At 31.1% G+C, this 27,007-nt stretch overlaps 1 protein-coding gene across 1 annotated transcript in view; it reads right to left on the reverse strand.

The window, feature by feature from the left end:
* Positions 1–27,007, reverse strand: part of LOC107442352 (LIM/homeobox protein Lhx1) — a 101,909-nt gene that overhangs the window by 36,896 nt on the left and 38,006 nt on the right. The window contains 3 exon segments of the mRNA XM_071180928.1: positions 15,708–15,983; positions 15,986–16,005; positions 26,681–26,883. Of these exon segments, the coding sequence (XP_071037029.1) occupies positions 15,708–15,983; positions 15,986–16,005; positions 26,681–26,883 (499 nt within the window).

Here is a 27,007-nt window from a genome sequence, read left to right on the forward strand (position 1 = left end):
TACCCAATATTTCATTTAACAACAAAAAAATATTCCCTTGTAAAAAAAAAAAAAAAAAATTTTTACTTAACACTGGTTTTCTTAGATTCTACAAGCAAAAATTTAATTTTACTAAAATATTTAGCCAAAATTAATTTTAAGATGAAAATTCAGATACTAAAATGTGATCGCCTCTTGCGTTCTTATGTGTGCTATAATTGTATTTATTTTTTAGTATAATTAGTTTTGATAGTTCGTATGTTATGTTAGCATAATTGTATGTTTTTGTAGTTAAATTTTAGAGTATAGTATTAGCATATACATGCATATTATGATATTCTATGTTTCAAGGTAATTTGAATAATTGTATTGCTTGTTTGCAGCAAAGTACTATTGTTTGTATAGTTTGATTTTATAGTATGTTACATGTAGTCGGTAATTTCATGACTGAAAAATCTCAAAAGATGCATCTCTCACATTTATATATTACCTGAGACAGAATTGATTTGGTTTTAAAACTACTTATTAGTATGTAGATATATTAACGAATAAGATAAGGAAATTAAATATGGGACATAAAGTTATCATAAAAACTCTTTCAACACACAACTCTTTAACAACAAAAGTGGCTTTAAAGAACAAACAGTTAGGTAACGCACGTCTAAAATTATCATAATAATTGGCGTTGATTCGCACTATAGTGTTTCTTTCTAATGTGCATACCAATACACAGAATAATAAACATGATTTATCAAAGACTATTTTCGCCAACTTTCATGCCAAATGCACATAATAAAGGAAGAATAAAACAAAAAACCATTAAAAAAAAAAACGCTTGCAACGTTTGTAATGTTTCACGTACTTCAACTAAATGCATTTTTTAAACAATTTTTTTTTCATAAAATTTTTTTAAACTAAAAAAAGTGATGTGGGAGGAAGGGGGAAAGTAATAATACCAGGAAATATATATATATACTCAGAACGTTGTACTAGCGATAAAGCTCTGCACGCAAAAATCTCATTGCTCTAGTTTTTTTTTTCTTCCTTTACCCCCTTTATTTTTCATTCCCCCCCCCTTTCTCTTGGTCATGAATTTAAGGGGAGAGTTAGAAACACAAAAAGTGATTTATTTACATAAATCCCCAAATCCTAGCCTACTAGCGTTATTTTGTTGGGGTTTTTTTTTTTTTGCCCCTCTTAACATACGACTTATTTTTTGACAATGGCTGAAAAACAATTTTTTAAAAAATGAAACAAGGAGCTACGCATTACTTTACTTTAAAAAAGAGGAGGCTATACAATTAAATATGTTAAAAGAGACAAAAGTAAATTAGATCCAAACTTAAAAATTATTTTTAAAAATAACGGTTTTATCTATATTTTATTACAATAATGACAACAAAAAGTAACAAAAGTAATTGCTCTTTTAATTCAAAATTATTATTTTTATTATCACGCAAAATAACCGTAAATGCTTATTATTTTTAAATATTTATGACGAGTAGAATTTTTAAAAAACAATGTTATTTCAATATTTATTATTGTTTTGTTTATTATAATTATTGTAATAATTGATTGTAGTAATAATTACTACAATTATCACTATAATTGTGTTTTGTAATTTTATATTAATATCGATATGGCTATTAATGTTAATTATTACTTTTATTAAAAGTTATTTATTTACATAAATCCCCAAAATCTAGCCTACTATCGTTATTTTGTTGGATTGTGATTTTTTTTTTCCTAACATACGACTTATTTTTTGACAATGGTTGATAAACAATTTTTAAAAATGAAACAAAGAACTACGCATTATTTTAGCTAAAAAAGATGAGGCTATACAATTAAATTCGTTAAAAAAGACAAAAATAAATTAGATCTAAACGTAAAATTATTTTTAAACATAACGGTTTCATCTATATTTTATAACAATAATGATAAAATTATTCAATTCCTTCGATTAGTTCACATTCTCCCTCTATCGTATTCAAATATTCAATCCTTAATAAAATACTTTTTATTTATCCACTCAACTTCAAATACATTATTTTTTAAACTTGTAATGGAAGGCACTTGATGTTAATACAGTTTTTTCAAATATTAATTCATTCATTAAATGTAATTAATTAATTTTAGTTTTATATGGGAGAAAAAATTTTAATTATTTAATAAAAGGTAACTAAAATAAAAAAAAAATTCTTTGTTGACCTAAGTAGGAATTGACTTTAAAAAAGTTTTTTTATATTACTAGCTATTACATAAATTAATCGAAAATGCTTATTATTTTTAAGTATTTATGACGAGGACAAATTTTAAAAACAATGCTATTCCAATAATTAATATTGTTTTGTTTCTTTTAATGATTGTAGTAATAATTACTACAATTATCGCAATAATTATGTTTTGTAATTATGCATTAATATTGCTACGACTATTAATGTTTATTACTATTTTTATTTTGTTAATTATTTCTATCATTTCATTGTTAATCGACGTATTTAAATGCTGCTTTTATTAATTTAATAGCTGAATACCCGTTCTTCGTCTTGGGGGGAAAAAAGTGAATAATTAATAAATTGGAACAAAGCCGAAAGGTATATATCGATACAATAAAATTAATTTAAAATAATACAATTCCATTTATTTATTATTATTTTCTGCTCTCCTGAACGTTATGAGATTAAGGAAAATACGTAGTTAGAGCTCACCCTTTTCAAAATAAAGATTAACTATATTCAGTATAATTTGGAATGATGCATTTGCTGGAGGCCAATTCATGATAGACAAAATTTACCACAATCATATAATTTTTCTTTGTACCTTTCTGGGGTGCCATTAAAAAACCTATACCCTCACTTTGAGTCTTGGTAAAAACTCTTTAGTGGCAGAGAGTAGACATATGGCTGGAACGGTAAAAAATCTTTTGTGGCCGAGGGTAGACATATGACTGGAAAGGTAAAAAATCTTTAGTGGCAGATAGTAGACATGTGGCTGGAACGGTAAAAAATCTTTAGTGGCAGAGAGTAGACATATGACTGGAACGGCAAAAAATCTTTAGTGGCCGAGGGTAGACATATGGCTGGAGCAATAAAAACTCTTTAGTGGCAGAGAGTAGACATATGGCTGGAACGGTAAAAAATCTTTAGTGGCCGAGGGTAGACATATGACTGGAACGTTAAAAAATCTTTAGTGGCAGAGAGTAGACATATGGCTGGAGCAATAAAAAATCTTTAGTGGCAGAGAGTAGACATATGACTGGAACGGTAAAAAATCTTTAGTAGCCGAGAGTAGACATATGGCTGGAGCAATAAAAAATCTTTAGTGGCAGAGAGTAGACATATGACTGGAACGGCAAAAAATCTTTAGTGGCTGAGAGTAGACATATGAGAGAAACTGTAAAAAATCGTTGGTGGTTGTCAACAGGTAGGTACTTTACTTACGCAGCACTAGGGCTGCACAATGGGCTATTGGAGATGGTCTGGGAAACATCCCTGAGGATGATCCGAAGACATATCATCGCAATTTCGATCCTCTGCAGAGAGGATGGTTCTCCTGCTTTGGTAGTCCGACGACCTGCGCAAGAAATAGAGCATTCTACGGTAGAGCAGTTTAACGAGGACTTATACAGCGCACCCTCGGTCCCTACACGTGCTGATCAAAGTGGTCATCCTCCCGCTCACTGACCGCAGCCAGTGATGCTTGACTTTCGAGTTGAACCGTGTCTTTTACGATTAGTCCACTGCGGGGCATATAGAAGTACGACCACAAAGAGTTAACATTAATTTTCAATTTAAGTTCATTTTAAACGCGAATTATTAAAGTATGCACTAAAGGCGAGGATTACGGAACACCCTATGTACGAAAAACGTCAAAATGTTAGAAGGGAAAATAATAGAAAAAATGGTGCAATAATTACTTTCATATCTATGATGAGGGTTTTTTTTCCGATCATTCATTCAAAATGTGGCTCTCTCCCTATATCCTTTTTTTTTTGAAAGAAGGCCATTTTTAATAATTTAAATAATTTTCCATCAAATGCTGACATTGAATCGTCCTGCAATTAAGCCACATGTATATGCAATGAGCTTCCCAACTTGTAGTCTGCCAAGCCCATAAAAGGCTTTTTAGATGCTAACACCACCCTTATTTTTTTTCATTTTTTTTAAAAAGCGTTTTGTGTTTTTTAAGATAAGTGTAATACGGGATAGGCTTTGAGTTTTAGAGGCCCTGGGCGAAACATTGATGCATTTTATCATGGTTAATAAAAGTCATGTTTTGTTTAACACAGTATATATATTTTATCATGGTTAATAAAAGTCTATGTTTTGTTTAACAAAGTATATATATTTAATCATGGTTAATAAAAGTAATGTTTTGTTTAACACACTATATATATTTTATCATGGTTAATAAAAGTCATGTTTTGTTTAACAAAGTATATATGGGTCATTCTCACAAAAACAGTCATTTTCATGTCCCCAGTATATTTTATGTTTGTTTTACAGCTTATGAAAAAAAAAATTCCGGGAAAGTGTCCTTCAGAATGCAAGCTAACAAAAGAATAAAAATAAAATTATCAATTTTTATTTTTTATTTATTTTAGGTAATTAAAACATACCAATATTTGAAATTAACACNAAGTTAAAATTTGACAAAAAGTTCCATGTAGTTATTGTAAAAATTACACTCCTGTTATAAAGGAACATTAACTGAAATGAAATTAGGCATATTTAGAAATACAGTCCAACCCCGTTATAGTGAACATGGTTTATAGTGAACTCCCGGATATAGTGAACGAAATGTTCGTTCCCGTGAATTTGTTATACACATATAATATTATTTTTGTGGATATAGTGAACCAAAGGAAGAAAGTTAACACTTTTGTTACTACATATTCTTTTGTTCTTTTATTCTTTTTATTATGGTAATATTTCGATAATAAAAGTTAAAATTTGACAAAAAGTTCCATGTAGTTATTGTAAAAATTACACTCCTGTTATAAAGGAACATTAACTGAAATGAAATTAGGCATATTTAGAAATACAGTCCAACCCCGTTATAGTGAACATGGTTTATAGTGAACTCCCGGATATAGTGAACGAAATGTTCGCTGCCGTGAATTTGTTATAAACATATAATATTATTTTTGTGGATATAGTGAACCAAAGGAAGAAAGTTAACACTTTTGTTACTACATATTCTTTTGTTCTTTTATTTTTTTTATTATGGTAATATTTCGATAATAAAAGTTAAAATTTGACAAAAAGTTCCATGTAGTTATTGTAAAAATTACACTCCTGTTATAAAGGAACATTAACTGAAATGAAATTAGGCATATTTAGAAATACAGTCCAACCCCGTTATAGTGAACATGGTTTATAGTGAACTCCCGGATATAGTGAACGAAATGTTCGCTGCCGTGAATTTGTTATAAACATATAATATTATTTTTGTGGATATAGTGAACCAAAGGAAGAAAGTTAACACTTTTGTTACTACATATTCTTTTGTTCTTTTATTTTTTTTATTATGGTAATATTTCGATAATAAAAGTTAAAATTTGACAAAAAGTTCCATGTAGTTATTGTAAAAATTACACTCCTGTTATAAAGGAACATTAACTGAAATGAAATTAGGCATATTTAGAAATACAGTCCAACCCCGTTATAGTGAACATGGTTTATAGTGAACTCCCGGATATAGTGAACGAAATGTTCGTTCCCGTGAATTTGTTATACACATATAATATTATTTTTGTGGATATAGTGAACCAAAGGAAGAAAGTTAACACTTTTGTTACTACATATTCTTTTGTTCTTTTATTCTTTTTATTATGGTAATATTTCGATAATAAAAGTTAAAATTTGACAAAAAGTTCCATGTAGTTATTGTAAAAATTACACTCCTGTTATAAAGGAACATTAACTGAAATGAAATTAGGCATATTTAGAAATACAGTCCAACCCCGTTATAGTGAACATGGTTTATAGTGAACTCCCGGATATAGTGAACGAAATGTTCGTTCCCGTGAATTTGTTATACACATATAATATTATTTTTGTGGATATAGTGAACCAAAGGAAGAAAGTTAACACTTTTGTTCCTACATATTCTTTTGTTCTTTTATTCTTTTTATTGGTCAATTATTTGAATAATGTGTAATAAAAGTGAGCACGACAAAAAAATTTGTTAAAATTGTTTGCAGTACGAATATAGTGAACTCCCGGTTATAGTGAACAGAAATTTCGGTCCCTTGGAGGTTCACTATAGCGGGGTTTGACTGTATATAAATTATAACTCGTATATAATATATATTAGCAAATGTGAAGAAAACCTAGTAATATAACAATCAATCAGATCAGAATTTTTGGTGGCCCTAACTTTCAGCGGTACTGGGGGGTCGCCCAGTTCACCCACCCCTTCGAACGGCTTCGGGTGTAAGGCAATACTTCAACGAAAACAAACAAAATTTGAAAATATTGCATCACAACTATGCTCCCTCAAGTCTTTAAATTTCATGATAATAGCTCTTTCCAAGTTTCACACCTACGTTTTGGCGGTTAAAGTTAAAATTAGTAGCTATGTCCTAGTTCCTACCTCCGAGCCACAAATGTATCACTTAAAACCTCTTACCTTAGCATTAAAGATAGGTGCAAATTGCAGTGCGGTTGCTAGTAAATGACAGCCTGCGAACATTTGCCCCACCCGAGACCCACCAGGGGGCGTTACGCGACATTGCCACTCAAAACAGAATAAAAATGAGTAGACGAAGAGTAAGAAAAATATACCTTTTTTTCGAAAGCGATAATTTATACATCCTCTAAAATTTCCTCACACAATGTAATTATTTATGCCACTTTACTTCGTTTCTATTTTTTTTTCTTCCTTTTTTGAAAAAAAGTTTGAAATTAGTTGTTTAATTGGGGAAAAAAAGGACAGGAAATAAAGAGGAAGTAGCATTGCTATTTTTTTCTCTTATGGATGTTTAGGATACATTTTTTAAATCATTTTTTTTTTAAATAAAATCTTCGGTATAAAGTCGTGTAGTACTTTAGTCGTGTAGTCGTAAAGGCCCCAAAAAAACAGTTGGATTGAAAGTTTTACTTAATGTTTCTACTTTCAAACAATATTATTCTTTAAAGCACTTTTATTTCTTTTATTCAATATATATATATATATATATATATACGGGTGATTCTTTTTAAACATGACAATTCGTACCAAAACAATTCGTTCTTCAAATTTAAAGTCTTCAAAATAATCTAAAACTTTTTTTGTATATTTATTTAGTTACATTTATTAATATCTTACAGACAGCAGTGTAGTTTATTGACATTTGCTCGAGGGAAAAAAAAAAATAGAAATTCACCAAATCTTGAATGCCAGGAAAATGACATATTAGCTTAGAAGTTTAAAAAACAGTCATTTTAAGTTAATAGTACGTAACTCAACTTAAGCCTTTATGTTAGCTAACAGCAATGCAATTTATTATTTTATTTTAAAAAAAAGTTCTTTTAGTATTATAGTATTAGATCTTGGAGCAAGGGACAGTGAATTGTCATATTTCGTGAGAATCACCAATATATATATCGAATATGTAAGACTTAAAAGTTAAGTCCACCCTTACTTGTGCAATATAAATTTATACTAATATATTCTTTTGATTTTTGAATGTACCATTTTAAATCTCGAAATACTTTTAAGTTCTTATCACTTTAAGAAGGCGGACCAGCTGGTGGCGGCTAGTTAAAAGATAAAATAAAAAAGCAATTGAAATCCAAAATAATGAGAGTAATAATTTCTGACCGGGAACTTTAAAAAAATAAGCAAATAAAAAATAACAAGTAAGCATCGGTGGTTCATTGGTAGAATGCTCGATTTCGATTCCCGGCAGATGCAAAACTAACTTATTGAGCTGTGGTGGCTTAGGGGATAGAGCTCACGCCTTCCAATGAGGTGAACCTGGTTCGAATCCCAGCCACGGCTGGTCGAAACGAATTCCGAATCCGGCTTGCACCGACCACAATGCTGACGTGAAATATCCTCGGTGGTAGACGGATCATGGGTTAGAGTCCTCTTGCCGTCAGGCTAATCGTGAGAGGTTCTCGTAGTCTTCCTCTCCGTGTAACGCAAATGTGGGTTAGTTCCATGTAAAAGTCCTCCACGAAGGCATATTTTCCCCAATACTTGATCCAGGAGTTCCCTTGTCTTCTGGATGGGTTCAAAATTGCAAGGCTACAGAGTTCAACATAAGTAGTCACCCAAAATTGAGTCGCTGCTCAACGACAGATATAAAATTTAAAAAAAAAAATAGCAAGGGACTTTAAGATAAAATAAAGTATTTAAATAAAATAGAACAGCACGGAGCTTTCTACAGTATTTGAGCAAATTTCTTCTTAGTTAAGCTCAACATTCATGGGCAAAAAATCCAGAACGGATAAAGAAAACTGGAGAATTTTTCTTCTCATTCACTTGGCAAAAAAGAAAAATGTCCATAATGTTATAAAAATGTCCATATTTCCATAAATATTTAAGCTAGGTTTACGAGATTTCATGAAGTTATTGCATATAACAACCAAAGTAATCGATACAGGCTAAAAGTTGATTTTCTGGCATAGGGTGTTCAAAAATACTTTTCTTTCGGAATTAATTGTCGGTCTTTCAAACTTCGGAAATACCGACTTAAACTTTATTTCTAAGTAGGAAACATCGTATAAACTAAACACCTCTAAGGTTACAAAATTTCTAGAGAAATATTAAAGTATTTCTTGAAAAATGTAAACATAAGTCAAAATTTTGATGGTTTTCCATTGATGGACCAACATAATCTTGATGGTAACCATCAGTGATTCCATCATGAACCATTATATTTTTGATCGTAACCAACATATGTAACCATGACCCCAATGTAGGAATTCGGACTGATTTATAACGGTGTAACATAACAATATTAACTTAGTTTGAAGGTTTGTTCATGTGTTGATGACCATCTATTTCACTACTGCCTTATGGGTGACAATTAATTTTTCTTAAAAAAGAATTGGAATTAAATACTTCCTAAATTGAGTTTTGCAACAATTAGTACAATTTAAGTCGGGGAAATAATGCTAATTTTTCTCGAAGGTTAATTTTTTCTGGGATATCGATGTATTTATTTGGGAGAGGTGAATTGGCAGAATTTTTTTTTATATACATTATAATATCGAAAAGAGATTTGCAAACATTTATATAAATAATTTATGTAAACATTTCTATAACTTCCAATTTGCGAATTTCTCTATTTTGCGATTTTTTTTCTTTGAAGAACTAGGAACATTTTGGAAATTTCTTCCTAAAATAACTTCCAAACAGCAAAGTGAATTTTCTATTTAACGAAATTTTCTTTGAAATCCACTTTCCCTGTTTCCTAAAATATTTCGGTACATTTCAAACTTGTTAATGCATTTTATGGGGGGGAATGACCTTGAATTGATTTTCGCTGTCCACTTAACTTTTAGAGAAAGCAGTAAAATCCCTTTTTGTTTGCATTTCATACAGGAATCCATTTCCAAAAATCAATTTACGAGAAAGCGTAACAGAAATTTCTAAAGCATGGTACTATGATGTTACAGATCGTACTATTCGTAACAGTTATGCTACAGCTGGATTCAGCGCGGAGAATTTTGAAAGTGCGGAGGACGAGGATGACATTCCTTTGGAAGAACTTTTTAAAAAATGTGGGTACAGCTACGAGAGAACCACGAAATTAATGTTGATGTACTGATTAATGATTTTCTTTTTATTGATTTTGAAGCTGAAACCACAGAAACATTAATTGAATCGGATATTTTGGACAGTGTGAAAAATAAAAACAATACAACAATAAATTGTGAGAAAGACGAAGAAGATAGTAAATAGTACTTAAGAAAAATTAAATAACAAAAAAATGTGACGTCACGTAGAAACTTTAGACTGAAATAGAAGGTGTCACTGGTTCTATGTTACAGAACTCTCTTGATGGTTACAGAACTATGTTACGTGAACTTGCTACTAATTTATTCATGACAAATCGGCTAATTTAAAAGCAAGGATTTTTAATTCCTATGTGTCGGAATGTTTGGTTTTAAAGAAAAAGCTGGACTAATTAAAAAGAATTAAGATTTATTGATGAGTTAATCTAATTACCCTAAGTTTAAAATTTTAAATATCTGTTTATTTCTGGCCCGAAGTACCTCGTATAATTTGCAAATGAACTACTTTCTCGTGTAATAATTACTTTGACTGGGACAATAATTTAAATAACGTTACGCATTGCTGGAAGCCAAAAAAATAATAATAATAATAATAATGTTTAATGGACAATAATGCTTAATCGATCAATAACGTTTTAAGCCAAACAATGCAAAATAAAGTAATCAATTCAAAAATATTTGCTTTTTGAAAATTAATTTAGGAATTTAGCGAGCTTCATTAATGAAAACAGCAAATTATTTTTAAACAATTTTAATTTATTGATCAGTAATGTTTTTATCCAAACAATGCAAACTAAAGTAATAAAATCAAAAATACTTACTTTTTGAAAATTAATTTAGGAATTTAGCTAGCTTCACAATTGAAAACAGCGAATTCTTTTTAAACAATTATAATTTGTCACTAATTATTCCATTTAATTTAAATTAGTTTAACTTCCTCCCCAGACTATTTTAAGTATCCAACAATGACATCCACAAAAATAGCGCCAAATTAAAGCGACTTGTCAAAGCAAGCATTCATCGAAATAATCAGCCGGCGCAATAATTCCTCAAGATGTCTACATTCTTCTCTTTTCACTCGATCCAATCGATAACTTTATCATCATCAGAAAAGTCATCCAAACAAAAGCGAGAATCGAATAAAAAGAACTTGCTCAAAAATGATTTCTGGGGAACTCAGCAAATTTAAAAGACGTTCCATCATGCCTTTGTGATAAACGTCAACAGCTTGTGAGGCCATTATGATCGAACGCTTTCCGACAAGACAATTGTTAATAAAGTAAGTACTCCACAGAATAGTTAACAGTCAAAATCTATGGGCATCATTGGTAAAAAATTATAACATTGTTTTGTTATATAAGTAGACAACTGGTTAAAATATAACTAAATTGATTCGTTAAAATTATTCCAAGTGATGGGCCTAAATCATTCTAGATGGAAAAGAACTGTTGCCACTCAATTAGCAAATGAAATTTAAATACAAAATAATTTGATTCAGCTAATCCACCGCCCCAGAGGTAAAGTGTTAAGTAAGATGTGTTATATAAGTAGACAACTGGTCAAAATATAACTAAATTGATTCGTTAAAATTATTCCAAGTGATGGGCCTAAATCATTCTAGGTGGAAAAGAACTGTTGCCACTCAACTAGAAAATGAAATTTAAATACAAAATAATTTGATTCAGCTAATCCACCGCCCCAGAGGTAAAGTGTAAAGTAAGATGTGTTATATAAGTAGACAACTGGTCAAAATATAACTAAATTGATTCGTTAAAATAATTCCAAGTGATGGGCCTAAATCATTCTAGGTAGAAAAGAACTGTTGCCACTCAACTAGAAAATGGAATTTAAATACAAAATAATTTGATTCAGCTAATCCACCGCCCCAGAGGTAAAGTAAGATGTGTTATATAAGTAGACAACTGGTCAAAATATAACCAAATTGATTCGTTAAAATAATTCCAAGTGATGGGCTTAAATCATTCTAGGTGGAAAAGAACTGTTGCCACTCAACTAGCAAATGAAATTTAAATACAAAATAATTTGATTCAGCTAATCCACCGCCCCAGAGGTAAGAAATAGAGATGGTCAAAAATTTTATTAGCTACCCCCGGCCGGGTATTATAACAATATAAGAATCGTATGTTTTTCTATCGAACAAATATTTTACAAGATATAGTTTGAATGGAATGTAATATGTTTAACTCAGTTTCAACAGGTGTTTTTATTAACTAGGATCTCAATCTTCGGTGATATCTTTATTCATTAAAGCAATAGAATAATTAATATGTCACATGTTAGAAAATATAAGACAACTTTGCAACTGTTGTCCAATATACTTGTATAAAATATTAAGTTTGCAAACCCGAATAACAAAAACAAAATATGCATTGCTCATTTGCTGAAAGCCAACTTACATGTACAAGTTGGTCCAAAGTGGCAGTTAAAGTTACAGAAACTCGAAGTTTTCCGACGGATACATCCATTTTCAGCGCATGCAAAAACTCTAAACAGTATTGAAACGATGCACGTACCATGAAGAATGCTACTATGATGTATCATTCTTCGTGTGTAATTCTTCTATATTTGTTGCTATGTATCATAACTTTCGACAGAATTAATGATTTAAGAAAAAAAGAAGTTAAAGGTAAAGTAAATTTCTAGCAATTTGCAAAAACTAGTCATAATTGTTTTCTCGTTATCCATTTAAAACTTTGTTTTAGAATAAAATCTCATGAAGTACAGCCAATTTTAGATGAAAACGATAATTTTACAAAAGTAGTGTTAGGTTTGTTGCCACCACCAAAAAAAAAAATTGCCTTAAAGGAACTTAGATGAGAGAAATTAACGAAAATTTGGAAGCAAACGATAACAGCAATTACATTATTGCCACCGCAGTAGCGAAAAAAAAAGGAAAAAAAAAAAGAAAGAAATAAAAAGAAATAGTCTCTTTTTGCAGGTGGTAAAATGTCATGTCCAATTCATAAAAAAGATAAAAAAATAAATAAATAAAGGTAGAAATAAAACAAAATACAAAAAGAATAACAAAAAAAAGGAGCTATGAGGTGTGCCGCAGCAGCAAGAAAAGCAAGTGTAATAATCAAAAGGTGCAGCGAAAGTTATTAACGAGGAACATTCTAAACAAGAGTGAAGAAGGGAGATAAATAGACTTGTATTACTAAAAACTGCTCAAATTGTGAAGATTGTATTCATTCATTCATTTTTTTTTTTTCTTTCTTCCTTTTTCTCCTATAATTTTCTTTTGCTGTTCCGACCTTGGTAGAAAGCTACGTAATGATAAAAAGAGGAAGACAAAAATGGCTGCATGAAAAAATTCGGCAACGCTTATCTAACTTTAAAACAAATAGAGAGAAATATTAAAATGAATTATTTTGGTTTAATTTTCTAAGAAAAAAAATATATTCTCGTCTTTTATACTATATGTTATAGACTGAATTGCTCTTTTTCGTATAATTTGTAATAAATTATAAATAGGAAAAATCAAGATCTATATTTATCACATTTCGCTATGATTTTTGTTTATTTGTAAATTTATTGACATGTTGTTTATATGATTGATATATTTATGTTAAAAGGTAATTATTTTCTAATTAAGTTTTTTTTCCATTAATTTTAATATTTTTTTTCCTCCATAATGCGCAGAATCAATTTCAACAATAAAATTGTCACATTGCAGTAGTTATAGTTTTCCATAGTTCAATCTTAAATATATAGCAATAGAGTTTTCAAAATATACAGTAGAACCTGTATACTTTGAAAACACTATTTTTTTTAAAAATGTACAGTCCCTGACCAAATTGTTAGACGCACTGTAAGATTCTATGTAAAATCTTAATTATCAGGTGATTACTATACAGCATTGTTTTTACGTGGCTAAACCGGTTTGCATTTGTTTACGTTTGTGTATCCATTGGTAAACATTGTAATGCAATACGTAAAAATTAATACATATAGGAAGTATATGAAAAATCTCCTTAATAAAATTCCATTACATCTGTGTATAAATATAAAAGTATTGCATACAAACTCGTGCAAAACATGTCATTATTACAATATAATAATATAATATCTAACATAATATATATTTATATAATATATCGTCTAATTTATCCAATCGTCGAATTCATATTATATATCGTCTAATTTATCCAATCGTCGAATTCATATTACATATCGTTTAATTTAACCCATTGATGCTCGAACGTAAACAAGTCTAAACAAGTTTCAGCAGTGTCAAAACAATAAAGCTGTATAGTATCACCTGATAATTAAGATTTTAAAATGAGATCGATGATTTCTTGAAACTTCTGGACCTTGGATATCCGGAAATTTCCGGATAGCGGTTAGCGAAAAATCCGGATTTTTTCCGGAGCGCTATCATCTCTGAGTAGGTCTAAAAAACTTTTTTGCAACCGAAACATATTTTACTGTTAAAATGTAGGTAAAGAAGTGGCACAAAATGGCTATTTTAAAAAAGTGAGAAAGGGAAGTTGAGGTGGGTGGGAGTGGGTAAAGTTTTACCCCCTTATGCTTTTCACTCACACTATGTACGAATTAACTGCTGCGTTTTGCAAGTAAAATGCATTTCGCTTCCTTTTTTTATTTTATTTTCCCTTCTCCAATTCCTTTCTTTCAGATCTGTTCTTCATTGTTTCGTGCCAGCTCTTCGAAAATTTAAATATAATTCATTAAGAGGAAAAAGAACAGATGCAAAACACGTATTCTGTAAAAATAATCATCTGATTCCCCCCCCCCCTTTTTTTCAATCGTTTATTTTTGTTTCGTTTCTCTCTTTTTTTTATTATTATATTATTTTTCTTTCTGTTTTTCATTTCTGCAAATCTACCAAACTTTTCCTATCTGTGTGTGTATAAAATTGAGGGAAAAGGAACATTTTTGCCTGTTGGATGGCAAAGCAAGGGAGGAAAGAAAAAAAAAGGTTTTTGAGTGTAGCACGCAAAAGGCTCGTCTTCAAATCGTATTTCTGATGCATCTTTTAGAGATTTTGTTTTACGGGTTATGCATTTTTTTTTAAATACATATATATTCTCGTATAGATGCAAGTTTTCCTTCAGTACTGGATGTTTTGGAGGTTTTTCTTAAGGGTGTGTTCTCTTCTGCGAGGATCTAAGTATGAAGTATTAAAAAATAAAATCAATTCATAGTAGAATAAACGGAACTTATTTTATGAAAATCACACTATTAGGAAGCTTTCATTATTATGATCTTAGCAAATTACACACTAAACTGACGGTTTAATACCATTCTGTTAACAGGAAATATGAAATAGGTAGAGCTTTAAGCGTGAGACTAGATGGAACATTTTTGTTAGCTTTTATATCCTGAATCCAACTATCATCAATATTTTATTCAAGATGCAAAATTGAAAGCTATTGGGTTTTTATATTATCAGCCTCTATAAACCGTTAGTCGCACAGGGGAAAAAATTAAAAAACTTAAATATATATATACTGATCCAATGCTTGATCCAGGAGTTCCCTTGTCTTCTGGATTGGGTTCAAATTTACAAGGCTACGGAGTTGAAGATTAGTAGTCATAAAACCAAAAATTGGGTCAGCTGTTCAACAACGGTTATATATAAAAAGAAAAATTTGAAAAAAATAATAATAAAAAGAACCGAAGAGATTACATTTATTAACACTGGACTGGGGCTATACGATCGCCCCTGCCCCTGAAGATGAATCCCTCATGTCGATTTAAAAAGAAAAAAGAATGTAATTGTGTTGAAGCATAATTTAAATAATTCTAGGGAATTGCATTTTAAACCATGTACCCAAAATTCAGACTAGTTAATAAACAACAAACAAACCTGGACCCACAAAATGTTGAGTAATATGGAATATAGATTGAACTCGGGAAAAGAAAAATTTTTCTTCGAAGCGTTTCAAAGATTCCTAAAGAATGAATTAAAACGTAATTTTTAAACCTAAAATGAGCAGAAGAGATTCTCACCTGTATGACACGCATATTAAGTCCCGTTTCCTGTGCTAATTGTTCTCTTATGTGCCTTGTCGGTTTGGGCGTTGCGGCGAAAGCAGCCTTCAATGTCTCCAGCTGTTTAGCCTTGATGGTGGTACGAGGACCTCTTCTTTTAGTCCCTCCTCCTGCTTCGTCATTCGAAGAAGGTCCAGCAACCAAACAATCGACGGGTTCTTCACTGTTGGGAGTGTTGTTGTGAGGACTATTAGCTCCTGAGCCACCGCTGACAACGATGCTCGAATCACCCNAACTTAGAGCGGTGAACTTGACACTGAAAAAACAAAAGTCTTTGTTTAACGTAATTTAATATTTTCGCTCATCAAACAGGTTTATAAATTTGTGCGTGAATCTACATCATTTATCTCTTTTAGTTTCAATTGATTCTTGATAAAAGAGGTTCGAAAATAACAGTTTAGGAAGAATAACAGTTTAGGTCTTTATTAGTTTAATTGAGCTAAAATAATGCATTTTGAGCATAAGTAAGATAATAATAATCGGTGTACAAATAAGTTCCTACCGTTCGCCACAAGATGGTACTACCAGATTGTAGAAATTGACTGGTGTTAAACGCTTAAATGTAAGTGTGTTCATCTGGTAGCAACATAACCTTTAAAGTATTGTGATTCCGTATTAACATTATACGTCATTGTTTGCGTGCAAAAATGTCAAGTTATGTGTCAAATAAGCGTCAATTGCGGGAACTTTTGATTTACTTTTTTAATTTAAAGAAATCTGCAGTTGAGGCGCATTGATTGCTTGGATAAGCATAGGGTGAGGCTGCTTTAAGTGAGAGAAGTTGTCGTCAGTGGTTTCAAAAGTCTTAAAGCGGTGAGTTTGACGTGGAAGACAAAGAACACAGTGGAAGGCCGAAATCGTACGAAGACAAGGAATTGGAAGAATTATTGGAAGAAGATTCATCCCAAACGCATTGAAAACTGGATCTTACATTACGCTCTCAGGGGATCGAGCGTTCGCCTTCCAATGAGGTGAATCGAGTTCGAATCTAACCAATGGCACGTCAATACGTATCTGCATCCGGCTTGCACCGACTACAGTGCTGACGTGAAATATCCTCAGTGGTAGACGGATCACGAGTTAGAGTCCCTTTGCCGCCAGGCTAATCTTGTGGTTCCCGTGGTCTTCTTCTCCACGTAACGCATATGCGGGTTAGTTCCAGGGGCCCCCACCAGGGGGGAAGGTGGGCGCCCACTTGAAGCTAGGGGGGGAATTTCTATACTAAATAAAACGAATAGTTTGGGGGGGATTTAGAATTTGCCCAAGAGCTTAGGGGGGATGGGGGCCACTGATTAGTTCCATCATAAAGTCCTCCATGAGGGCTAAATTTTTTCCACTACTTGATCCAGGAGTTCCCTTGTCTTCTGGATTGGGTTCAAAATGACAAGGCTACGAAGTTGAACATCAGAAGTCGTAAACCCACAAATTGGATCGGCTGTTCAACGACGGTTATAAAATAAAAAAGTGACTCAGCAAGTAATTTCACATCGTTTAAAATCATTGGGATTGATCCAAAACCAAGGAAACTGGGTTCCATGTGAACTGAAGCCAAGAGACATTGAACGTCGATTTTGCATGAAAATTGATTTGCTATTTCGAAACACTTCAATGGGAAGTCCTACCCCACCCACCGTATTCGCTAAACCTCCTCCCCCCCCGCAGATTATCACCTATTTCGGTATGTCTGAGCAGAAATTTACATAATTTGAAGAAACCAAGGAATGGCTCTATTCGTGGATATCTTTGAAAGATGAAGAATTCTTCCAACGTGTTATTCAAATGTTCCCAGAAAGATGGGAGAAAATAATGTCAAGTAATGGAGAATACTTTGAATAAAAAATAATTTACCGTTTTTTTTTCACAATAAAATGTTAGTTTTTGAATGAAAACGGCGGAAACTTACATGCACTCCCAATACCACATTATCTTTATGTAATTCAGTTTTTCATTTTTAAATAAATAAAACCCTATCTGTGATTATTTAAAATTGTAAAATAACTTAGGTACAAAAGTGCAATAAATATCAGCACAAATACAATCGGTTTTTCAAATAATATTATCAATTAAAATATGTCAAATTAAAATAGTAATTATATTGTGTCTCAAATTAAGTTGAAGTTAAACTTTTATTCTGACTTTTATTCGATTTTATTCCGACTTAAAAACAAATGTTGGTTTAATTATTAAGCTAATTATTAAATTCCAGATCAGATAGAAACAATAAGATCGGAATGAACGAATAAATTATTAAAGGTTCTCAAAAACAAATGTTGGTTTAATTATTAAATTCTAGATCAGATAGAAATAATAAGTTTGGAATGAAGCATAGAGCGAATAAATTATTAAAAGCTCTCAAAAACAAATGTTGGTTTAATTATTAAGTTCTAGATCAGATAGAAATAATAAGTTTAGAATGAAGCATAGAACAAATAAATTATTAAAGGTTCTCAAAAACAAATGTTGGTTTAATTATTAAATTCTAGATCAGATAGAAATAATAAGTTTGGAATGAAGCATAGAGCGAATAAATTATTAAAAGCTCTCAAAAACAAATGTTGGTTTAATTTTTAAATTCTAGGTCAGATAGAAATAATAAGTTTGGAATGAAGCATAGAAAGAATAAATTATTAAAGGTTCTCAAAAACAAATGTTGGTTTAATTATTAAATTCTAGGTCAGACAGAAATAATAAGTTTGGAATGAAGCATAGAACGAATAAATTATTAAAGGTTCTCAAAAACAAATGTTGGTTTAATTATTAAGTTCCAGATCAGATAGAAATACTAATAAGATTGGAATGAAGCATAGAACGAATAAATTATTAAAGGTTCTCAAAAACAAATGCTGGTTTAATTATTAAATTCTAGATNAAATACAATCGGTTTTTCAAATAATATTATCAATTAAAATATGTCAAATTAAAATAGTAATTATATTGTGTCTCAAATTAAGTTGAAGTTAAACTTTTATTCGATTTTATTCCGACTTAATTATTAAGCTAATTATTAAATTCTAGATCAGATAAAAATAATAAGCTTGGAATGAAGCATAAAACGAATAAATTATTAAAGGTTCTCAAAAACAAATGTTGGTTTAATTATTAAATTCTAGATCAGAAAGAAATAATAAGCTTGGAATGAAGCATAGAACGAATAAATTATAAAAGGCTTTTAAAAACAAATGTTGGTTTCATACTGTATTTTATTAACTCCAAAAAAACCATAATATTTATTTTTGAAATTATCTGAACAAATTAAAAATTATTAAATCTAATATTATAAATTAATTTCAAAAGTCCATTTAAGCATATGTAACTGTAGAATTCAGCATGGAATTACTGAACAAAATAATCAAATCGCATGTATCAGTTTAGAAAAATGAATAAAAAATTATTTTTAATTTAAAACATAAATATCTTTTCGGAAATAATGTTTTAGATATGATTTGACAAATCTTGTGTCTTGACTTCTAGTGGTGTCATTTAGTTCGATTTTGTGATTTTGCAACCTTTGTGCAATTTTTGATAGTAAAAAATACTTAAATTTTTTTATTAGTGGTACACAGCGTAACGAAAAATTTAGAAAGGGTACACAAAAGTCTAAGTTTGGGAAACACTGAATTAGAATATATACAATATAAATTCGACGATTGGATAAATTTAGCGATATATTATATAAATATATATTATTTATTATATTAGGGTATTATATTAGTATATTATAATAATTAGACCAAATGATTAGACGCACTGTAGTTTTTTTAATAATGACATGTGTTACACGAAATTATATGCAATAATTTTATATTTAAACATACATGTAATGGGTTTTTATTTAGAAGATTTTTTATATACTTCCTATTTGTATTTATTTTTAACGTNTACGGGAACAGCTTAGCGGGGGTACGCGTTATGAAAAATATCTTAAAATAAAAGAAAATTTCAAAAAATTTCACTCAAAAACAAAGCTAGCCATGAAAATTTACGATTAAGTATTTTTCTATTGGCTATCTTTTGCAGAGTTAACAGTTAATAAATAACAACTAGTGGTGTCATTTAGTTCGATTTTGTGATTTTTAACTTTTGTTCAATTTTTGATAGTAAAAAATACTTAAATTTTTTTATTAGTGGTACACAGCGTAACGAAAAATTTAGAAAGGGTACACCAAAAGTCTAAGTTTGGGAAACACTGAATTAGAATATATATAATATAAATTCGACGATTGGATAAATTAAGCGATGTATTATATAAATATAGATTATTTATTATATTAGGGTATTATATTAGTATTTTATAATAATTAGACCAAATGATTAGACGCCCAGTAGTTTTTTTAATAATGACATGTATTACACGAGTTCATATGCAACACTTTTATATTTAAACATGCATGTAATGGGTTTTTATTTAGAAGATTTTTTATATACTTCCTATTTGTATTTATTTTTAACGTATTGCATTACAATGTTAACTAATTGATACACGAGCATATACAAGTGCTAAACAAGTGCGCACTATAAGATTCAAAGTAAAATCTTAACTATCAGGGGATACTATACAGCTTTATTGTTTTCGCACTAGTTTATGTTTGTGTATTAATTGGTTAACATTGTAATGCAATACGTTAAAAATGAATACAAATAGGAAGTATCTAAAATATCTCCCGTATAAAATCCCATCACGTGTATGTTTAAATATAAAAGTATTGCCTATAAACACTTGCGAAACATGTCAGTATTAAAAAAAACTACAGTACGTCTAATTATTTGGCCTAATTATTAACATTTTAATAATATAATACCTGATATAATAAATATTTTATATTTATATAATATATCGTCGAATTTACCCAATCGTCTGATTTACATTATATATCGTCGAATTTACCCAATCGTCTGATTTACATTATATATCGTCGAATTTACCCAATCGTCTGATTTACATTACATATCGTCTCACTTAATCCATTGATACACGAAGTTAAACCAGTGCAAACCGTCTCGTAAAAACAATAAAGCTGTATAGTGTCACCTGATGATTAAGATTTTACTTAGAATCTTATAATGCGTCTAATAATTTGACCATTGATTGTACAATAGTGTACTGTACAAGATTTCTTTTAAAATAATCACATTTCAAAAAACTCCCCAATGCAAATTACAACTCATAAGGGGGACGTCGAGAGCTTGTGGAACAAAACATATCGTCTGCTCTCGAGAGGTGTGAGAAGGTCGAGGGTTGAAACGTCATCTCATGATGATTTGCATACCGAATGAAGATCTGCCCCCCACCTGCAGCAGTCCATGTATAAAACATGAACATGACGTCACTCCATTTTTACGAGAGGACGGGAGTGATAATCTACTGAGGCTTTTCAATGAAGAGTAAAGGGGATTAATTCCCCTAGTTGAGAAATTTAAGAGGGGAAATTTTCCCTACTCTCGATACGGAAAGAGAAAACTTTTGTTCGAAACTTTTCTTAATCATCGAAAACAATACGACGAGTTGCATTAATATCGAAATACCCATATAGTTTGGGCTTCATATTTAATTCCTATCGATTTAGCTTCGGTGATAAGTAGAAAACGTAACCTCAGTTTGTCATGGCTTTGGTATTAAATTATATAGTGACGTTAAATCAATTGTTTCTTTATCCAGTTCGGTTGATGACAAGACCGCAAACGACAATAAATTGCTTTTTTTTTTAAACCATTTTGGGAAATAGTGTTCAAAAATGTATTTGATATACAGCCCATGTCCAAATTAATAGACGCACAATAAGATTCTATGTAAAATCTTAATTATCAGGTGATACTATACAGCTTTATTGTTTTTAGACTCCTGAAACCGGTTCACACCGGTTCTGAAACCGGTTCACACACCGGTGTTCGTGTATCAATTGGTAAACATTGTAATGCAATACGTTAAAAATAAATACATTTTTTTTTGTCGTATGCCTGTTTAGGCAGTGGGGGTGCGATTGTTCCCGTTTTTCAGAGGCGCCATCTATGAGCAGGAATTCGACTTCTGCCACGCCATTCACACAACCACAACCCGTTTATAGGGCGGGTCACATTCACACACAAAGGAGAAAGGACATAGAACACACACAGAGAGAGAAAGAAACAGCCATGCCTTGAGCGGGATTCGAACCCAGGACCTTTCTGATGCAAGGACAGTTCCCTACCCCCTACACAGGCCGGTAGGCATAAATACAAATAAGAAGTATATAAAAAAATCTCCTGAATAAAAGTCGATTACATATATGTTTAAATATAAAAGATAACGCATATAAACTCGTGCAAGACATGTCATTATTTAAACACTACAGTGCGTCTAATTATTTGGTCTAATTATTATAATATATTCACATAATACCTGATATAATAAATATTCTATTATTTATGTAATATATCGCCAAATTTAACCCATTGATACACGAACGTAAACAAGTGCAAACCGGTTTCAGTGGCGTAAAAACAATAAGTATCACCTGATAATTAAGATTTTACATAGAATCTTACAGTTCGTCTAATAATTTAGCCAGTGACTGTATATCTATAACAATAGTTTATCTTAACGATATATTATATGCTTAACGATATAAAGTCAATGTTCGATCATATAGGTTTTAGTTGATCGCTTTTAGTGAAAGTATTTCAATGTTCCACTTAAGTTGCAGAATAAAAAAAATAAAAACTCCCGATACTCAATAGAAAATTTCACAGAAACTGACTCTGTTAATTAATAAAATTCAGAAAACAATCTTTTGAAAAGTGTTTCACACGAGGGAAGGAAGATTGCGTTTTGATTGTTTTTTAAGACTCAACAATCCATAAACTTCCGTAATTGAGCAACTGCCACTACTTTTATCTCCAGGTAAATCACTTCTTTCAGAAATATAGAGCGATATAAGATACAAGCTTGTTACCACAACCAGTTCAGGCGCATTTCCAACTAAGCAAATAATAATTTAATGCTTCTGATTTTTCTTCAATATTTTCCATTTTTATTTTTACGTGGTAAGTAAATACTACGTTATACACTTTCTGGAAAATTAGGTTTAACTTTGAACCATAATACGGCACATAACAAAGATTTGCCTGCAGCCATACATGTTTTCATTCTAACTGAACCGTAGTATTGTTCGATCAAATACGATAATGTGGTTTAACTTAGTACCCTATTAAAGACTGCAGATAATAGTGAACGATAATGGGGGTTGGCCGGCCAGGTGGCCGAGCGGTTAGCGTGCCTGACTGTGAAGCCATAGGCTGCGGGTTTGAATCCCGCTCTGGGCATGGATGCTTCTCTCTCTCTTTGTGCTGTCCTCTGTTGTGTGTATGATGTGTGAATGTGGCCCACCCTATAAAACGGGTTTGTGGCAGTGTGGCGTGGGCAATGTTGCTCGCCTCCGTGACTTTGGTTCACAGGTGCCCATTGGGTAACGCGAAATGAGCAACAATTCTGGCATAGTATAGGCAAAAATTCGAATTCAGTGCCTGCCATTGGAAAAAAAATAAAAAAAATAATGTGGGTTGTTTACGGATGAATAAAAAGTATTTTATGAACGAATGAAAATTTGAACAAGACATATAAATATATAGAGAGAAAGTGAGAACTAATAGTCATGTTCTTTATTTAATTTATCTAACACAGCGAATATAAAATAATGAAATATTTAAATGTGCGCAATAAACTATTTTTTTTTGTTCAAATAGAGAAGTTGAGTAAGTCAGAAATAAGTTAAAAATAAGTTAGAAATTATCACTGATGTTATTTTTAAACTATGTGAAAAACTGAATCGCTTATAGTAAAATTTAAAACAATGACTAACGCTTAACACATCAGAAAATTCCATTTCGTTTTTTGCTCATTCCTATTTAATGAATGAATTAATATTTGAAAAAAACTGTTTTAACATCAAGTGTCATTCACTAAGCTTTGTTTTTCGAACAACTCCTTACTCTCGTCCTCAGGTTTACCGACAACTGTAACGTTTTGATACGTTTTTCACCATATCTTTGCGTGTTTTACAGAGATTTCTTACTGAAAAATCAACTCACCTCATATTTAAAGTATCAGACAACCAACTTCAACTGCCCGTCCTACTCTCAAATTTATGTTCTCTTGTCAATGTAACTTTTTTTTTATAATTAAATCGTTCAGTCAAAATGTGCCTTAAAACAAAGTGATTAATCAATATAATTTTTGTTCCATTCGTTTTTAGTTTTTTGAGTTTTTTTTTTTTTCGTGAAAAGAAGAAGAAGAGGAGCTACGATCGATTCTATAAGTTGATCTACCATCCATTGGCTGTCGCGGGATAGGAAGAAACCTTGGGGCGGCGAGGGAAAATAGATGGGGCGCTGAGGGGCAGGTGTTTTTTTGACAGAGAGTAATATCGGTTCCAAAATACCTTCATTATTTCTCACGCGCGATTGACGAAAAGCGTTGGGCGGAGGAGGGATCGATTCTTGCGATCTCAAGAATAGAAAACGTTTCGAGTTGATTTTCAGGTGTTGAATACCATGAGTGTAAATTAAATTGGATATTTCTCTCATAAAAAAAGGTTTTAAAAAAATCCATTTAAATGGTGTGTAATGAACTATATAGATTTATTTTAAAGTATTCTGTAATTGTTGGATGGTTATAGAGGTAAATTAAATGGGATATTTTTCTCGTAAAATAGGTTTAAAAAAAACAATCCGTTTAAATGGTGTGTAATGAATTACATATATTCATTTAAAAGAATTCTGTAATTGTTGGATGGTTATAGAGGTAAATTAAATGGGATATTTTTCTTATAAGAAAGGTTTAAAAAACAATGCAATAGAATGGTGTGTAATGAATTACATATATTTATTTAAAAGCATTCTGTAATTGTTGGATTGTTATAGAGATAAATTAAATGGGATATTTTTCTCATTAAAAAGATTTTAAAAACAATCAACTCATATGGTGTGTAATGAATTATATAGAATTTATTTTAAATCATTCTGTTATTGTTGGATGATAATAGAGCTAAATTAAATGGGATATTTTAAATAAAAGAAATAAGTGATATAATTTTTGAGCTCATATCTGCTATATTTTATAAGATATTAATTCTGATGAGTTTGAAGTGAAAATTTGTTTTAGTTACTTAGAGATGTATTGTTAAAAAAGGTGATGCGGTCGCTAGATTTATAATGATCTCGCTTTCCTGGTAGTCCTGATTTGGCCTCTTTATACCTGATTATTACTGTTTGTTCTTGTTGCAAACCACGCAAAATCATACGTTAGTGTTAGCATATTGTTCGAGCAGCGAGATTAAGTTCATTTTACAAATTATTTTGGTTTAAATTTCAAAGTGGTATAGGGTTCCTGTCTAAATTATTAGCCGCACTATAAGATTCAATGTAAAATCTTAACTATCAGGGGATACTATGCAGCTTTATTGTTTTTGCACTAGTTTACGTTCGTGTATCAAGTGGTTAACAGTGTAATGCAATACGTTAAAAATAAAATCCCATTACGTGTATGTTTAAATATAAAAGTATTGCCTATAAACTCTTGCGAAACATGTAATTATTAAAAAAAACTACAGTGCGTCTAATTATTTGGTCTAATTATTAACATTTCAATAATATATTACCTGATATAATAAATATTTTATATTTATATAATATATCGTCGAATTTACCCAATCGTCTGATTTACATTATATATCGTCGAATTTACTTAATCGTCTGATTTACATTATATAGCGTCGAATTTACCCAATCGACTGATTTACATTATATAACGTCGAATTTACCCAATCGTCTGATTTACATTATGTATCGTCGAATTTATCCAATCGTCTGATTTACATTATGTATCGTCGAATTTACCCAATCGTCTGATTTACATTATATATCGTCGAATTTACCCAATCGTCTGATTTACATTATATATCGTCTCATTTAACCCATTGATACACGAAGTTAAACCAGTGCAAACCGTCTCGTAAAAACAATAAAGCTGTATAGTAATCTCCTGATAATTAAGATTTTACATAGAATCTTATAGTGCGTCTAATAATTTGGACAGGGAATATATTGTTAACAAGGTAAGGATAGTGATTTATGACAATTCTTTTTTTCAAATGACGATTCTTACGTCTTGAAATGACAGATCCTCAAATGACGATTCTTATAATGATTCATCTTTTGAACACAAATAATGAATCAGGTATCAAATGCACATATACAACTCTCAAAACACAATGATTTCGTTGTGAGCAAAATGGCTTCAAAATGCACCGGAAACAGTAACCCGGAAATTGAGACAGTAAAAAGCTTGCAGCGGAGCATTTATACAGTCAAACCCCGCTATGGCGAATCATCAAAGGACCGTAATTTCAGTTCACTGTGACCGGGAGTTCACAATATCCGTACTGCAAACTATTTTTTCCGAGTTACTTCTTATCATTACACAATATTTAAATAAATGACCCATATAAAGAAATACAAAATTATGAAGAAAAAAAAACAATATTTAGTAACAAAAATTGCGTCAACTTTCATTTTTTATGACTTTTCGTCTTGCGTACCAAAAATTTAGGAATGGGAAACTGAGATAGAAGAAGCAAACAAGAAAAAAAAAATGCTTATGGCGACATTGCACTTAATAGATGGTTTTAAAAATCGGTATATGCATTTCATGTAGAAATTTCAAAATGACCAAAAAATGAGGGGGGGGGGAAATCAGTGAAAGACAGAAAAAAGTTCATAATATCCAATTTTCTCTCTTCTTCTGGTTCACTATATCGACAAAAAATATTGTACGTGTATAGCAAGGCACGGGAGCGAACATTTCGTTCACTATATCCGTGAGTTCACTATTAACCATGTTCACTATAGCGGGCTTTGACTACAATAACATTTATTGATATATATATGTTGGTTCTTACCATGTTGCTGTTGCCTATTGAAGTCATCTTTGCACACGAAACGTGTTTCGTCAAGTACATAAAGTTCTTCTCCGGTAGAGGGCTGCTTCCGGCAAAGGAGGCACGTGAAACAGGCCACATGGTACACCCGACCCCTCGCTCTCCGTACCAGATCTGTTGGACATATGCCTTGGGAACAGCCACCACATTTTGTACCAAACCTCCTACGTACAAAACAGAAAAAATATTAAAACGTGATAAAATGAATCACTCCAACGAACAAAGTACCGCTTCATACAATTATTCACACCATATGAGCTTTATGTACATTTATTTAGATTTTTATAA

Source organism: Parasteatoda tepidariorum, chromosome 5, assembly GCF_043381705.1.
Source record: "Parasteatoda tepidariorum isolate YZ-2023 chromosome 5, CAS_Ptep_4.0, whole genome shotgun sequence".
In the NCBI taxonomy this organism is placed as follows: Eukaryota; Metazoa; Arthropoda; class Arachnida; order Araneae; family Theridiidae; genus Parasteatoda; species Parasteatoda tepidariorum.